At 42.9% G+C, this 17,120-nt stretch overlaps 1 protein-coding gene across 1 annotated transcript in view; it reads right to left on the reverse strand.

Annotated features, from left to right (window-relative positions):
• The window catches only part of LOC140487029 (uncharacterized), a 34,641-nt gene extending 24,297 nt beyond the window's left edge, over positions 1-10,344 (reverse strand). The window contains exon 1 of the mRNA XM_072586417.1: positions 10,039-10,344. Coding sequence (XP_072442518.1) covers positions 10,039-10,119 — 81 coding nt within the window. The 5' untranslated portion in view covers positions 10,120-10,344. The remainder of the gene's footprint in view (positions 1-10,038) is intronic.
• Between the last annotated feature and the right edge of the window lie 6,776 nt (positions 10,345-17,120).

A 17,120-nucleotide genomic window follows, 5' to 3' on the forward strand; every position in this document is an offset into this window, starting at 1 on the left:
ACTTCATATTTTCCCACATTATATTCCATTTACCACATCTTTGCTCATTCACTTATCAACATCCTTTTGTTACTTCCTTGTGTCTTCTTCTCAACTTACTTTTCTACTTATCGTTTTGTTGTCAACAAATTTAGCAACCATACCTTCTGTTCCTATGTTCAAGTCATAGAAATAAATAAGTTGCATAAATTACAAACATGCAACAAACCTTGAAGTTCCATCACCAATCCTTGTGGCACACTACTTGTTACACCTTGGTAACTTGAAAAAGACTTGTTTACATCTACTTTCTGTATCCTGCGAGCTAAACAATCTTTTATCCATGCCAATGTGCTACTCCATCTTTGATATAGCATCTTAGCAAATGCCTTCCAGAATCAAAATACAGTACATATATACACCAGTTCCTCTTCATTCGCAGCATGTCAGCTTCTCAAATAACTCCAGTCAAATCAGTCACACATGACTTTCCTTTTACAAAACCAAGTTGATTCTGGCTGATTCCCTTGCAGTTTCCTACTTTGTCTCCCTCTCTTTATAATTAAGAGTTACATGTTACATTCAATATCTTCCAATCTGATGGGACTGAGTCTGAATTGGAGAAGTTTTGGAAAATTATCTCACTAACCATTCCTGTTAAGGCTCTAGGATGAATCTGTCAAGACATAGGAACTTGTAAACCCACACTTCCAATAATTGACTCTGTGTCACTATCTAGAGATGAAGGTTTTTCAGAGTTCCTCCCTCCATATCCTGAGTTATCACTGCCTGTGGGAAGTTTATTGTATTCTCTTCAGTGAAGACTTTCTAAAAATTCATTCATTGGAATTTTGAGACAGCAACAGTGATGCAATGGTGATGTATTTCTTAGTCAGGGCAGTGAGTGGTTTGAAGGGGAATTTGTCAATGCCCCTTGTCCTTCCAGATAGCTGTGGTTGTGGGTTTGCAAGGTGCAGTCTGAGGAACTTTGGGGAATTTCTGCACCTTGTAGATGGTATATACTGCTGCGACTGAGTGTCATCTGAAAGTTTGTGGATGTGATGCCAATCAAGCAGACTGCCTTGTCCTGGATGGTGTCAAACCTTTTAGCTATAGTTGTGCTGTGCACATCCAGGGCAGTGAAGAGTATTCTATCATACTCCTGATTTGTGCCTTGTGTGTAATGGACAGGCTTTGGGAAGTCAGATGGGTGAGTTATTTGGTGCAGTATTCCTAATTTGAACATGCTTTTGTAGCCACAGTATCTTTATGGCTAGTCCAGTTCAGTTTCTGTTCAATGCCTAGGAATTTGTAACTGGGAACGCAAAATACCTGATAAATTCATCTGACATTCCCTTAATTTCTAATAATAATTCTCCAGGCTCACTTTCTATAGGACCAACACTTTCATTGTTTTTTCACTCATTCTGGTATTCTGTCTAATCTTCCGACCTGTCACCTGTCTTTGTACAATGCAGATATTTTTGTCAACCTATTCAAATATGTTATGATACAAACTTTTTCTTGTGATTGATATTATCTTTCACATTTTAATTACAACATCCATCCCTTGGAATCTTTCCGAATCATTGGAAAGTATCTATTCCGTGTATTCTGAAAGATCCCCTTAAATGTCTGCTATTGCATCCCTATTGACTTATCCTTTAACCTAATTTGACAATTCATTATAGCCCGCTCTGCTTTCAAGCCCTTATAGATGTTCTTAACTAATCTTATTTTTAATCTCAGACTCATCTTCTCTCCCTCAAACTAAATGTAAAATTCAATCATATTATGGTTGCTGCTACCTAATGCCACCTTTAATGAAGTTACACCTACCTCATTTCACAATATCGGGTCATAGAGTCATCCAGTATGGAAACAGACCCTTCCCTCCAACTAGTCCACGCTGACCATGTTCTCGAACTAAACTCGTACCACTTGCTTGCATTTGGCCCATGTCGGTCCAAACTTTTCCTAGTTACGTACTTATCCTAATGTCTTTTACAAGTTGTAACTGTACCAATATCCATCACTTCCTCTGGCAGTTCAATCCACACAATGTAAAAAGTGTCCTTTTTAAAACTTTCTCCTCTCACCTCAAAAACATGCTCCCTTGTTTTGAACTCCCCCACCCTAGGGAAAAGACCATTTACTATTCATCTTATCTATGCCCTTTCATATTTTTATAAAACTCCATAAGGTCATCCTCAATCTCCTACACTTTTAGTGAAAAAAGTCCCAGCTTATTTATCCTACTTTTATAATTCAAACTCCCCATTCCCAAAAACATCCCGGTAAATCTTTTCTGAACCCATTCCAATTTAATAATATCCTTCCTCCAAAAGAGGCCTCGCCAATGTCCTGTATAACCTCAACATAACTTCCCAACTCTTAAACTCAAAGGTCTCAGCAATGAAGGCACACATGTGAAACACCTTCTAGTAATGTCTATTCTCTGATCAGCTCCAGCACATGGTATTCTAAGGATCTATCCTGAAAACAATCTATGAATTCCTCAGAGACTACCTTTGCCCATCTAACTTTTCTGGTTTAGGAGGGAGGTGATGATGTAGTGGTATTATCACTGGACCGTTTCATCCAAAGACCCAGATTTGGGGACCTGGGTTTGAACGCCCTCACAGCAGATTAAATTAAATTCAATAACTAAAAATAAATCTGGAATTCAGTGTCTGATGATGATCATGAATTGACTGTCAAGAAAAACCCATCTGGTTCTTAATGTTATTTAGGGAAGGAAATCTGCCATCCTTACCTGGTCTGGCCTACATGTGACTCCAGACCCAGAGCAATGTTAATGTCCTCTGGGCAATTAGGGATTGGCAATAAATGTTGCCTAGCCAGCAACACTCTCATCCCATGAATGTATTAAAAAAAAATCAACATGTAAATTAAAATGTTCATGATTATCGGCACATCTTTCTGACAAGCTCTATTTATTTCTTCCTTTATACCCCACATTACTGTGTGGTTACTGTTTGGAATCTGTACACCACTCACACAAATGGTTTCTTGTCTTTATCATTCTCATTTCTAACCAAGTCACTTCAGCATCTTCATTCCCTGAAATTAGGTGAATAGAATAGAATAGAAATTGCTGGAAAAGCTCAGCAGGTCTGGCAGCATGTGTGGAGAGAAATCAAAGTTAACATTTCAGGCCAAGTGACTCTTCCTCAGATTGGGTCACTCGACCTAAAACGTTAACTCTGATTTCTCTCCACTGATGCTGCCAGACCCGCTGAGCTCTTCCAGCAATTTCTGTTCTTGTCTCTGATTTATGGTTTTTATTCCGTCTGTTTTTATTTAGGTTATCCCTCTCTTACCTTTATATCATCATGAACTACCAAGCCACCCTTCCAATTGTTCTGAGTTTCCTTTACCCTTCAATATTCAGGTGCCAATTCAATCTATCCTATAGCCATGTCCCTGTGAGAGCTATTAGATTGTACTTATTAATTTCCATTTACATTCTCAGTTCTTTATTCTAATGCTACTGCGTTCAGATATAGAGCTTTTAGCTTTATCCTTTTAGTCTGTTTGTAAATTCTATCTTAATTGTTGGTTGACGCTTGGATTCATACTCTCAACCCTTCCTGTCACAGTCTGTCCATCATTTCCCGCATTAACATCTTTCGATTTGACCTCAATTTTACTCTTTGATTTACCAAATCTTCTCAAATTTGAATTCTTGCCCTGCTATTCAATTTAAAATCCTCTCTACTTCCCCGGTTACGTGGTTCCAGCTTGGTTCTGGTAGAGATCATCCCCATCTGCATTGTTCCCACTTTCCCCCGTAATGCTGCCAATGGCCCACAAACCAAAACTCACTTTCTCACCAGTCTTGCGAAAACCAGATGGAGTTACTTCTTCTTTCTTCCAAGAATTGCTTTTTTAAAATCTGGATCTGGACCTATTTAAGGTTTGGGACATTGCCACATCACACTAGAGCTCTCTCCCAGTGGAGCTGAGGCCTGTGATAATGGGGCTGCTGCTCAGCAACACGGCCCTCTGTCTGTGGGATTGAAATGACTGGAGGAGGAAAGGGCTTTGGATGCTAGGGTCAGCGATGTGCTGGACAGTGGAGGAATGGGCTGGATGAGACTGGTAAAATTAACCTTTAGAGCACTGGTGAGAGTCCAGTATACGAGCAAGTCCATCCAGAGCCTGCTGGCTATGGTACTTGGCCCTGAGAATTTCCAGGGGATTGAGACAGCTCGGGCACACATTGAGCTTCCGATGAACAGATCCCTACGGGTCCAGAATTTGACAGTGGCCCAAGAAATGGAATCCTGCATCCCACAATTTCAGCCATTTCCAGAACATCTCCTTCATGCCTCTTAAACTGGCACAGAGGAGCTTCCTGTTTGAGCTACTGCAGCACAGTCTCCACTTCCTTAACTTTGTCATCATTCAGATACACCTTGGCATATCATCCTACCATCCAGCTGCAGAGATTCCCAGCAATGGACTCTCTGTGTGAGGTGGTAGTTGGGGGGTGGGGCAGGGTGGTGGTGGTGTTGTCATGGTGCTGGCCCCTCTTCCTTTCCATCAGGGATCTCGAGTGGACAATGTTGCATGTGGCACATCCATGCAAGAGGGGATGAAGTAGGTTCATTGGGTGCCAGGGCAGTTGCAGTTTTTGTGGCCTTAAGGCAACTGTGTTTCACACTGCAGAAGAAGGGAATTATGGGAATAGAAGAGAGACACCACAGAAACAGAGCCACACAAAGACTGGGACACAGAAGAGACGGGGGGACAGAGACCAACAAAGGGAGATGGAGAGTTTCCCAAATACTCATAATTTTCAATATTGCAATATGTAGGTCATTTCCTGTGCTAAAAGTTATGCCAATGTGGCCCAGTCAATCTAACGAACTGTCACCACCTTTCAATCTTCTTACTTGCTCTGCTGAAGGTGCTGACTCTCTCGGATACAGTTCCCCCTCTTTTCCTGAGTGTGCTGCCTCTCACTGGGGTACAGCTCCCCCTTCCCTCCTGAAGGTGCTGCCTCTCCCTGGGGTACAGATCCCCCTCCTCTCCAATAGGTGCTGCCTCTCCCTGGGGTACAGCTCTCCATCCCCTGCTGAAGGTGCTGTTGGTGAACATATCAATGGACTGATGACAATCCCATCGCTTGCTGATAATAACCAACACACCCTGGGGAAATGTCTTGGTCATTAGAACAGAGATAAAAAGGCAAGGTCAAGTGTGTGACCTACAGTGTTAGTCTTGTGCTAGTTATGGGATGAGACAATATTAGCAAAGACCTGGGTGCTAATATGAGAGTCTGAAACCAAGCAAGGTCCACTGAGAACATATAAATTGGCTCAGAGTGAACCATTCAGCTTTGCAAACATTCCAGCAAACAGGAAATGCAAGCTATCCTTGAAAACACAAAGTAAGAGTGTGAGAGACTGTGGGACCCACAGATTTCGCTCAAGGCAGGCCCGAACAAGAAAGATATTTTGAAAAAAGAACAAGATACCACATGTCAGATACTTGCTAAAGTGCTGTATTGCTTTCTTTCTATTTACAGCACCATCCTTCTGTTTCCTGAATGCTGAACAAGCAAAGTATAATTGGGGTCACAAGCGGTTACGAAACTCCCTCTAACCCAGATTGTGCTGACACAGACTGTCCAGCTCACAAGTGCCAGACACTTAGATTCTGAACTAACATTCCTCTCTCAACCCGCCCAAGAGATAGATCCATTGTTCAGCAGGGGTCTCTGGCTGGTGATTGACAGTGGGAAACCTGACCAATTATTCCTAATGAACCTAGTGACACTGAGGCAAATTGCACTGGTCATGATTGGCTGACTCAGCATCTTCTCAGCAACCCCCCACCCCCAAAACCCTAAGCAAAATGTTTAAGAATCTCCTCTGGTGTTTCGAAGAGTCAGAGATGGCTTCATTGAAATGTCTAAGATTTTCATGGGACTTGACTGGGTGGATGTCGAAAGAACATTTCTTCTCGTGAGAGAATCTCGTGGTCTTATTTAAAAATAAGGGGTCACCCATTTAACCAGAGATGAGGACTTTTTTCCCCCTCTCAGAGAGTTGAGTGTCCTTGAAACTCCTTTCCTCAAAAGGCAGTGGATGCAAAGTCTTTAATTATTTTTAAGACAGATGTGGATAATGTTTGATTACCAAGCGGATGAAAGATTATCAAAGATATGCAAGAACGTAGAGCGGAGGTTAAAATCAAATCAGCCATAATCTTACTGAATGGCGGAGCAGGCTCAATGGGTAGGGACCTACATTTTCCTCGTTGACATCATGCTATTGAGCAACTAGAGGTTCCTAGCCACAGTTCCCCAATGGCAGGCTGGCACTATGCCCAATTGCATCACAATACCTCATTTCACAATCACGTTTTATCAAAAAATTGACAAACCCTCTTTGAATGGGGGCCTGGAAGAAATGATAAACATCCACGTCCCCATCGTGTTATTTTTAACTCATTCACATGATGAAGGTGTCACTGGCGAGGGCAGCACTTATTGCCCAGAAGGCAGTTAAGAATAAATGATTTTGCTGTGGGTCTGCAGTCACATGTAGGTTAGACCAGTTAAGAACAGCAGATTTTCTTCCCTCGTCATTAGTAAACTAGATTTCTTTTCAGACAATCAACAATGTTTCTGTGGTCATTATTCAACTGTTAATTTCAGACTCCTGTCAAGTTCAAATTTCACCATTGAACAGGTCCCCTAGGTCAGTGGATTAATAGTTTAGTGATAGCTCAGTGGTGTTATGCCTTCCCATTCTAAACCAACCTCCACCTCCTAAAGGTGCTGTTCATTTCTGCGGTTTAGCTCCACATCTTCCTGAAGCTGTTGACTCTCCCCTGCATGTTTCGCCCATCAACTTGGACAAGTATTAGTACGATATCCAACTGTGGGGGCTTCACATCAACCCACTCCTGACCCTCAGCCAACTTCTGCACCGTTTCCAGGAAGGAATCACTGGATTGGATGTCAAGACTTCTTTTCATTCTCTAACATTTTAAAAATCAATCAGCTAACACAGCACAGATTGGAAATGGTGGCTGAGTATTTACTGGTTGAAAGATTCTTATTTTAACCACTAGGGTAACTCTTTTGCCAAAGGCGGCTGACCAATCTGATGTCAAACCACAAATGAAAAGTTCAAAAGCACATGTGCTAATACAGTCTGAATTTGCATAATAGAAATTCCAGTTCAGTATGAGTGCCCATTTAAAAATTCTTTAAATAGTCCATTCCAATCCTGTACCCTGGATCAATAATCACCTGGTTAATGCTATCCTGTTTGAAGGTCACACAGACATACTCTAGAAGGTTACCTTTCCAGAACCTGGTGACGACTTACAGACTCTCAGGTATCCAAACCAAGACACCAGCCACACAGCAGAGAAGGTGAGAGCTTCACAGTTAGAGGAGCCAGCCCAGGAACTGTTGGCAGCACACTACATCACATACCAAACACTGGGCAGCACATCATGTGGGTACAGTCATGCAGTCAAAGAACTGTACGGCATAGATACACACCCTTGAGTCCAATCTATCCATATCGACCAGATATCCTAAATTAATCTAGTCCCATTTGCCAGCACTTGGCCCATATCCCTATAAACTCTTCCTATTCATATACCCACCAAATGCTTTATTAAATGTTGTAATTGTATCAGCCTCCACCACTTGCTCTGGCAGCTCATTCCACCTGCTCACAACCCCCTGCATGAAACAGTAGCCCCTTAGGTCCCTTTTAAATCTTTCCCCTCTCACTTTATGCCTTCTATTTTGAACACCCCTACCTTGGAGAAAAGGTCTTGACAATTTATCCTATCCACGTCCCCTTGTGATTTTATAAACTTCTATAAAACCTCCAAGCCCGGCAGCATCCTTGTCAATCTTTTCTGAATCCTTTCAAGTTTCACAACTTACTTCCTATAGCAGGGAGACTAAAATTTAGTGTTGTACGAAAAGTGGCCTAACCAATTTCCTGCACAGACACAACATGGAGTCGCACGTAGATAGGATAGTGAAGAAGGCATTTGGTGGGCTTTTTTTTATTGGTCAGAGTATTGAGTATAGGAGTTGAGAGGTCATGTTGCGGCTGTACAGGACATTGGTTAGGCCACTGTTGGAATATTGCGTGCAATTCTGGTCTCCTTCCTATCGGAAAGATGTTGTGAAACTTGAAAGGGTTCAGAAAAGATTTACAAGAATGTTGTCAGGGTTGGAAGATTTGAGCTATAGGAAGAGGCTGGACAGGCTGGGGCTGTTTTCCCTGGAGCGTCGGAGGCTGAGGGGTGACATTATACAGGTTTACAAAATTATGAGGGGCATGGACAGGATAAAAAGGCAAAGTCTTTTCCCTGGGGTCGGGGAGTCCAGGGCTAGAGGGCATAGGTTTAGGGTGAGAGAGGAAAAATATAAAAGAGACCTAAGGGGCAACTTTTTCACGCAGAGGGCGATACATGTATGGAATGAGCTGCCAGTGGATGTGGTGGAGGCTGGTACAATTGCAACATTTAAGAGGTATTTGGATGGGTATACGAATAGGAAGGGTTTGGAGGGATATGGGCCAGGTGCTGGCAGGTGGGACTAGATTGGGTTGGGATATCTGGTCGGCATGGACGGGTTGGACCGAAGGGTCTGTTTCCATGATGTACATCTCTATAACTCTATGACCTCCCAACTCCTATATGCAATATTCTGCCCAATGAAAGCAAGCGTGCCAAATGCCTTCTCCACCACCCGAGGCAAATGAGAGGACTGCAGACACTGAAGATTAGTGTCTAGATAAAGGCTAGATTCTTAGTGAAGGGCTTTTGCCCGAAACCTCAGTTTTCCTGCTCCTCGGATGCTGCCTGACCTGCTGTGCTTCTTCACCACCTTGTCTACATGCGACTCTACTTTCAAAGAACTATGCACTCAAAAGTCTTTGTTCAGCAACACTCCACAGTTCCTGTCCATTAACAGTGTGAGTCTGATTTACCTTTCCAAAATACAGCACTGCACATTTATTACACTGGGCAGCAGACAGTGCGGGCAGTACGCTTGCCAGGAGACAGTGCGGGCAGTACATTGGGCAGGAGACATTGTGGGCAGTACGCTGGATAGGAGACAGTGTGGGCAGTACGTTGGGCAGGAGACAGTGCAAGGCAGTACGTTGGGCAGGAGACAGTGTGGGCAGTACACTGGGCAGGAGACAGTGTGGGCAGTACGGTGGGCAGGAGACAGTGTGGGCAGTATGCTTGCCAGGAGACAGTGCGGGCAGTATGCTTGCCAGGAGACAGTGCGGGCAGTACGTTGGGCAGGAGACAGTGCAAGGCAGTACGTTGGGCAGGAGACAGTGCAGGCAGTAAAGCTGGGCAGGAGACAGTGCAGGCAGTACGCTGGGCAGCAGACAGTGTGGGCAGTACGTTGGGCAGGAGACAGTGCGGGCAGTACGCTGGGCAGGAGACAGTGCGGGCAGTACGCTGGGCAGGAGACAGTGGAGTGTCTATGTGTTTGTATCCTGTCAAGCGTACGTTGCCGGTAACAGGAGCACTTCAATTCAGCGTCTCAAGCATAAAACAGGATAGCCCGTCACCCGCTCGAACAATCGAAGAGATCACGGAATATTCTCATTCGCTACTGAAAGCAACAAATGCTGGGAGATCACAGCGGGTCAGGCAGGATAGCATTCCCTCCACACATCACAGTGCAGCTCTGATGAAGAGTCATCTAGACTCGAAACATTAGCCTGCTCTCTCTCCATGGATGCTGCCTGACCCGCTGTGATCCCAAAATTTGTTGCTTTCAATACAGCTTCCAGCATCTGCAGGAATTTGCTCCTACATTCTCATTTGACGTGTACTCCATGCGTTTTAACCTCTGTCTAACTCTCCAATCTACCTTCACACTTCTCACTTTCGAATTCCCAAATCGTGTTCACTCTTGACTCGGTCCCTTTCGCTTCTGTCCTGTCTCTAGTCTTCTCTGGGGGCAGTGGAGCTGACCTTGAGGCGGTGCCCTCCCTCTCGACCGTGTGAGATCAGACAGACACCCACCTTGTCAGTCCCGGTGACGATCCGGAGCAGCGCTGCGGAGGTCAGACTCAGGAACAGCCACGGAATGACCTGGGGGCTCATTGTTAACGGGGGGGGTGGCAGGACACGGCAACACCAAACACAAGACAAACAAGTGACTTCGGAGGACGGGTTCAAAGTGCTCACTTCTCTCGGAAACTGAAAGATAGCGAGCGACTCAACATTTCGGTGGGAGGAGCCGGACCAATAAGAGGGACAGTCCAGGAGCACGTGGTCACTCAGCAAATATCTCCAAAGATATTTGGTGAAAAAAAAAGAATGGAGGGGGACAGGGCAGGGGATAATCTCAGGAAAGGTATTCTCAGGACCTAGCCGGTTTAGAGTAGGCTGGGTACAGGAGTGAGATTAGGGCTGGGGGAGGGGTGAAACACTCATTCAGAGGCGAGTCAGTCAGCCCCAGGTCAGTCTGACTGCCCTCCCTCTTGAGCTCACATGCTGGTGTGTGGTGATAATGACAGCCTGGAATTGTTGTGTTCGGTCGAGGCCAGTGAGAGAGTTGCTGGCGAGACTTTTCCACCTTGCTCACCTCTGACTGACCTGTGGAAGAAAGTGGTGTCCATGTGATGGAGGTGCAGCCCCACTGCTTTCCATCTCTCTCACTAAAAGCTGCTGGGAATCTGAGAGATAATAGTCATACAGAACTGTAGTGATTGGAAGGAAGTTGCGGGTCGGTGGATCTCATGATTGGGACTGTTAACCTGGGTCAAACAGGGATTCCTGGCTAACGGATATAAACAGGAGTGTCAGGGATTCCCCTCAGTCAAGGAGTGGCTCTGAGTTAATTGGTCAGCTTCCATGTACTGAGCGTGTGTAAATAAAGAGTGACTCGGTGACGGGATACCGGCGTGGAGTTATTTCAAGCACAGCAGTAGAACCTTTGATCCAACTCGCCCATGCCGACCAGCTAACCTAAACTGATCCAGTCCCATTTGGCCCATATCCCTCTAAACCTTTCCTTTTCATACACATATCCAGATGTCTTTTAAATGTTGTAGTTGTACAAGTCTGCACCCAATTCCTCTCGCAGCTTGTTCAATTTACACATCACCCTTTTTGTGAAAAAGTTGCCCCTCAGGTCCCTTTTAAATCTTTTCCCTCTCACCTTAAACCTATGCCCTCTAGTTTTGGACACCCCTACTCTGGGGAAAAGACTTTGGCTGTTTACCCTATCCATGCCCTTCATGAATCTATACATCTCTATCAGGTCACCCGACAGCCTCCAACAGTTCAGGGAGAAAAGCCCCAGACTATTTAGCTTCTCCCTTTAGCTCAAACTCTCCAATCCCCACAAAATGCTTATGAATCTTTTCTGAATCCTTTCAAGTTAAACAACATCTTTACTGTAGCATGGGAAACCAGAATTGCACACAGTATTCCAAAAGTGGCCTAACCAATGTCCTTTACAGCCACACCATGACATCCCAACTCCTATACTCAGTGTTCTGACCAATGAAGGCAAACATGCCAAATGCCTTCTTCATCACCCTATCTGTGACTCCACTTTCAAGGAACTATGCACCTTGCATCCCTGTGACAAGATGCAATTATAAACTTGATGCAAGGTTTTCCACGTGAGAGCATATGCCTATGGTGCTAGGAGATGGATTGTTTTAATAAAATAGAGGTATTATAATTACGAAGCACAATGTTTCACCAAAATCAGAATTTTGCAGTGAAACAGGAAAATCTGTTCCTTTCCAAAATTCTGGCACAAAATGTGGTTTCAAGGAACAAATTCTACATGGGTTGGTGGTGTCTATGAATATTAGGGAATTAGAAACAGGAATTGAGTTGGTGAGGATTTGATATCATCTATGACTTGAAATGTTACCTCAGTTTCTCTCTCTGCTGATGCTGCCAGATCTGTTGGGTTTCTCCAATGTTTTCTACTTTCTATCAACTGGTTGTTTGATCGAATTGCATGGTTTGCTAGGCTAGGGCTAGTCACATTGCTGAGAGTCTGGAGTCACACGTAGGCCAGATTAGATAAGGATGACAGACTTTCTTTGCCTGAAAATTAACTGAATATGTTTTTACAAAAACCCAATAATTTTATGCTGATTGTTAATGTGACTAGCATGTATTCCAGATTAATTAATTTTAAACATTCCGAGCTGCTATGATGGGATTTGAACTCAATTCAAATCCAGACCTGTGGGTTACTAGTCTAGTGCATTAGCACTACACTACCATCCCATTTACAGCAATCACATTAAATTAATAACTGTTCGTACACATGCAAACAATCTCAGGCAGCAGGTGAATATGTTAGGGACTCTGTAAAATAAACCAGATCTCATGAAAACTCTAAGGGAAATATTGGAGTTGCCAAATCCACTGGGGTAAGCAACCTTTAGGAAAATAAGGATTTCTAGCTGGGGCAATCAGGTCAATGACATTGGAAACTCAATATGAGTAAATCAAATGTAGTTACATGGGATCAAACACAAGCAAAGTGATGCTCAACAGGAAACTCCCTGATAATGAAAACAAAATATGACAGATCTGGAAATCTGAAACAAAAATGAAGTGGTGGAGAAACTCAGCAGGTCTGGCAGCATCTGTGGAGAGAGAGAAAAACAGAGTTAATGTTTTGAGTCTGGAATGACGTTTCTTCAGAACCCCATTCAAAATTTTGAAAGATGGTATTTAAGAAAAATCCAGATTATAGAATGATTCAATGATCAACATGTCCAGCAATACCAGTTTTCCATACAGCATCAATAACTAGTTGACTCCATTGCAGAACGGGACAATGTATGGTCTAGACTGATCAAATGGTATAAGGCTTTGGTCAGATCTGCCTTGAACTCTGGCTAATTCTGGCCACTGAGACACAAGGAGATATTTAAGCCTTTGTGGAGCCTCAAGACTAATTCCTGATATCAAAAATGTCTTATCCAAGTTTTGGGAAGAGAATTTGACTGTATACCTTGGAAAGGAGAGGTTGAAGAAGAGGTCTTGGGGAAGGATCCAAAATACTAAAGCAAATAGCAAAGTTAAGTCATGAATGTTACTTTCAATCAACATGCAGGAGAAAACTCTTGGATACTGACTCAAACTCTGGGATTAAAATTGACAGTTACTTGCAGAGAGTGACCAAGACTTGGAACACTTGGGCTGGATGAGTGAGGAGACCGAAAGCCTGGAAATTACTTAAGAAAGAATTAGATTGAGCTTTGCAGATGTGGGGAATGTTCTTTATGGATAAATGAACTGAATGGCTTTCCTCATCCATGTTAGGTTGTGACCTTTGTTACAGCATAAACTAAACCGAATTAGCCTCACTATCACTGGGTTCACAACACAACGAAATTAAGACATTCAGTGACCCTCAAACTTTCTCAATTGTTTCACATCAAACTGTATGAGTAACAGATCTTGGACGCCAAGTTTCTATCTTAAATTTATTGTTACTAGTGTAACTTTAGCTGAACACAGAAACAAGGTAATCTAATTAATATCTACAATCTAAAGTTCAATCTTCTCTGATCATAAACCCTACTCTCTCAGACAGTTAAAGGATAAATTAGGAAAGGAAATGAAAGAGTTGCAATTTGCCAGTTCAATAAACTACCTCAAGTGATGGATACCAGATTTTCATGATATCTTTGGACAATGGTTTATTCACAGGCAAGTAGTAACACAAAGCTTGCTTGAATGCTGAGTCAGTGGTAAGTGCAAACAGTTTCAGCAGATTTTCAGAATGACTCAAAAACAGAAATTGCTGGGAAAACTCAGCAGGTCTGGCAGCCATCGTGGAGAGAAAGCAGAGTTAACATTTCAGGCCCAGTGACCCTTTTCAGAACTCACCTGCAGCATTATCTCTCCTGAGTTTTCCCAGCAATTTCTGTTTTTATTTCTGATTCCCAGCATTCACAGTTCTTTGTTTTTTTTCCCAGAAAGCTTCACTTATTTCTTGCAAACTGGGATTACTTTCACAGAACATTCAACAACTTGTTAACTCAGTAGAAAACCAGAGAGAGCAAAGTAAAATAGATGTCTCCAAAAATCACTCTGTTGCCACAGTCAGAACTTTGTCTTTTTTTCCAGTCAACATTCGCTATGATTGCTGATTAACACTGGTCCTCCCTTGATTGACCAATTCAAGATGCAATCAGCTGTCTTCCCTGAGCATAGTAACAGAATGATACCTGGACATAAGCGGTACCAGACATCATGAAGATCTGGCATCCATGAGGAGAGATGATACACATTGGGCCTGTTTTCTCTAGTATTTAAAAGGTTAAGAAGTGATCTGATAAAATTCTTTGAGATATTAACAGAGAGATAAAGATAAACTATTTCCAATGGTTAGAAGTTCTAGAACTTGGCGACTTAGTCTGAGAATTAGGGTCAGACCAATGAGAAGAGATGTTAGGAAGCACTTCTCCAAAGGGTGGGAGATGTTTGGCAGTGGATGCTGGATCATTTTAAATCTGAGATATATAATTTTTCGTTAAGTAAAGGTATTAAGGGATATGAGCCAATGGCAGGTATACGGAGTTAGGCTACAGATCAGGCAACCTTGAGAAGCTGATTGGCCTATTCCTGTTCCTATATCTTATGCTCATATGATGACAGCAACAACCTAAAGCTGATTCATCTACAGTGTCCTCAAAACAGTAATTAAGTCGAATTATCTTCAAGGCCCTTTCCAACAACAAACATTAGTCATTGTTCTTTTTCTTTTAAAGAAGCTGCTGTTCAAAGTTTAATTCTTAACCACAACTCCCAGTTCCAAACCAAAAAAAGAGGGAAATATAATAAGAAAAATAGTGAAGGTCTTCACACTTTCTGATGGCCATTGTTGCCATCATTAGCTGATATAATTTTGCCATTAGCTTATGTATTTACCTTCAGGCATCCCCACGGAATCATTATAGCCAGACGAGGCCATTTATATTGTTCTATCCATGCTGGCTCACTGCAAGAGAAACTCACATAATCCCAAATCCCAGCCTTTCCCAATAGCCCTGAAAATGTCTCACTTCAAGTGTTTATCTAATTCCATTTTGAGAGCCATATCAGCGGTAAGAGCAACAGTGGGCTTAATAGAGTCATAGAGATGCACAGCACAGAAACAGACCCTTTGGCCCAACTCATCCATGCCAACTAGATATCCTAAATTAATCTAGTCCCATTTGTCAGCACTTGGCCCATACTTCTCTAAACTCTTCCTATTCATATACCCACCACTGAGGTCTTTTCCCTGTGGTGTGGGAGTCCAGAATGAGAGGGCATAGGTTTAGGGTGAGAGGGGAAAGATATAAAAGAGACCTAAGGGGTAACGTTTTCACACAGAGGGTGGTATGTGTATGGAATGAGCTGCCAGCAGAAGTGGTGGAGGCTGATACAATTGCAACATTTAAAAGGCATCTGAATGGGTATATGAATAGGAAGGGTTTGGAGGGATATGTGCCGGTGCTGGCAGGTGGGACTAGATTGGATTGGGATATCTGGTCGGCATGGACAGGTTGGATCGAAGGGTTTGTTTCCGTGCTGTACATCTCTATGATTCTTTGACTCTATTTTCCTTATCCATGCCCCACATGATTTTATAAACCTCGATGAGGTCACCCCTCAGCCTCTGAAACTCCAGGGAAAACAGCCCCAGCCTATTCAGCCTCTCCCCGTAGCTCAAACACTCAAACCCTGGCAACATCCTTGTAAATCTTTTCTGAACCCTTTCAAGTTTCACAACATCCTTCCTATAGGAGGGAGACCAGATTTTCACGCAGTATTCCAAACGTGGCCTAACCAATTTCCTGTACAGCCGCAGCATGACTTCCCAACTCTTGTACTCAGTACTCCGACCAATAAAGAAAAGCATACCAAACGCCTGCTTCACTATCCTATCTACCTGCAATTCCACTTTCAAGGAATTATGAACATGCAATCCAAGGTCTCTTTGTTCAGCAACACTCTTAGGACCTTACCATTAAGTGTACAGGTCCTGCTAAGATTTGCCTTTTAATGATTGGTGTTCAAACGAATCCAAGACTAGAGTGACAGTAAGGAGGAGAGAGACCAGTCATGGACAAAATAGTTGGAAGCAGAAACATAAAAAAAAAGGAAAAGATAAACATGCTGCCCCAGGAAGTCATGTAACTGATCGTTGGGGAATATTTATCTCTCCCTGTTTCCAAACTGGAACCAGGAAATTCAGGAAATGTTAAGATTCAATTGGGAGAACCTTAAAAGTGAGTTAATCATTACTTGCATAGAGCAGGTTCAGAAACAATCAATTCATTAATATTCATTGTTTAAACAGGGACAAAACAGATTGAAAAGGGAGGAATATAATTCATTTTAGATCATGAAAGGACAATTGAGATTTGTTGTTTTCAGTTGTTGTGCAATGTGAGAACTTCATGTCCCTTTCTATGTGTTGGGGGGAGTACATGTGTAGGATGCATCTCTAGCTGCTTGAGCTCAGGTTCATGACTTTGAGATGTAATGTTTCAGGAATTGGTCACCGTTCAGGTAGTCAGCGTTCAGGGTAATAGCTGTGTGACCATTCGGAAGAGGAAGAGGCAGTAGGAAGTGCAGCAGTCTTGAGGTGCTTGCTACTTTAAAACTGGGACTTTTGGGATAGAAGACACCTTGAAGGACTGAAGTGCAGACTAAGACATAGGACTGCAGCAAAGAGTAAAGATGTAGGTATTATAGGAGATTTCAGTAAAGGAGGTCAGACAGAAATTTCTGTAAGAAGGTCCCACCTGACATGAAGCCCCCCTGGTGCCAGGGTAAAGAACACCACAGTGAGATGCATAATATTCTGTAGTGGGAATGAAGTGAGCAGGAAGTGTGAAATGTGTGGAGATTTTTGGCAGAGCGCATAGGCAATACAGGCTTATTGGTGAAGGAACAGAGGAATTTAGAGACATAGATGTTTGCAGATCTTTGAAAGAGTAATTTGAAAAGCACATAGGATCTTAGGCTTCATTAATAGAGGTACTGAGCACAAAGACACAGGACCTATACTTAAACTTCATAAAACTCTGGTTAAGCCCCAGCTAGAATATGGTGACCAGGCTGAT

This window comes from Chiloscyllium punctatum, chromosome 16 (assembly GCF_047496795.1).
Source record: "Chiloscyllium punctatum isolate Juve2018m chromosome 16, sChiPun1.3, whole genome shotgun sequence".
In the NCBI taxonomy this organism is placed as follows: domain Eukaryota; kingdom Metazoa; phylum Chordata; class Chondrichthyes; order Orectolobiformes; family Hemiscylliidae; genus Chiloscyllium; species Chiloscyllium punctatum.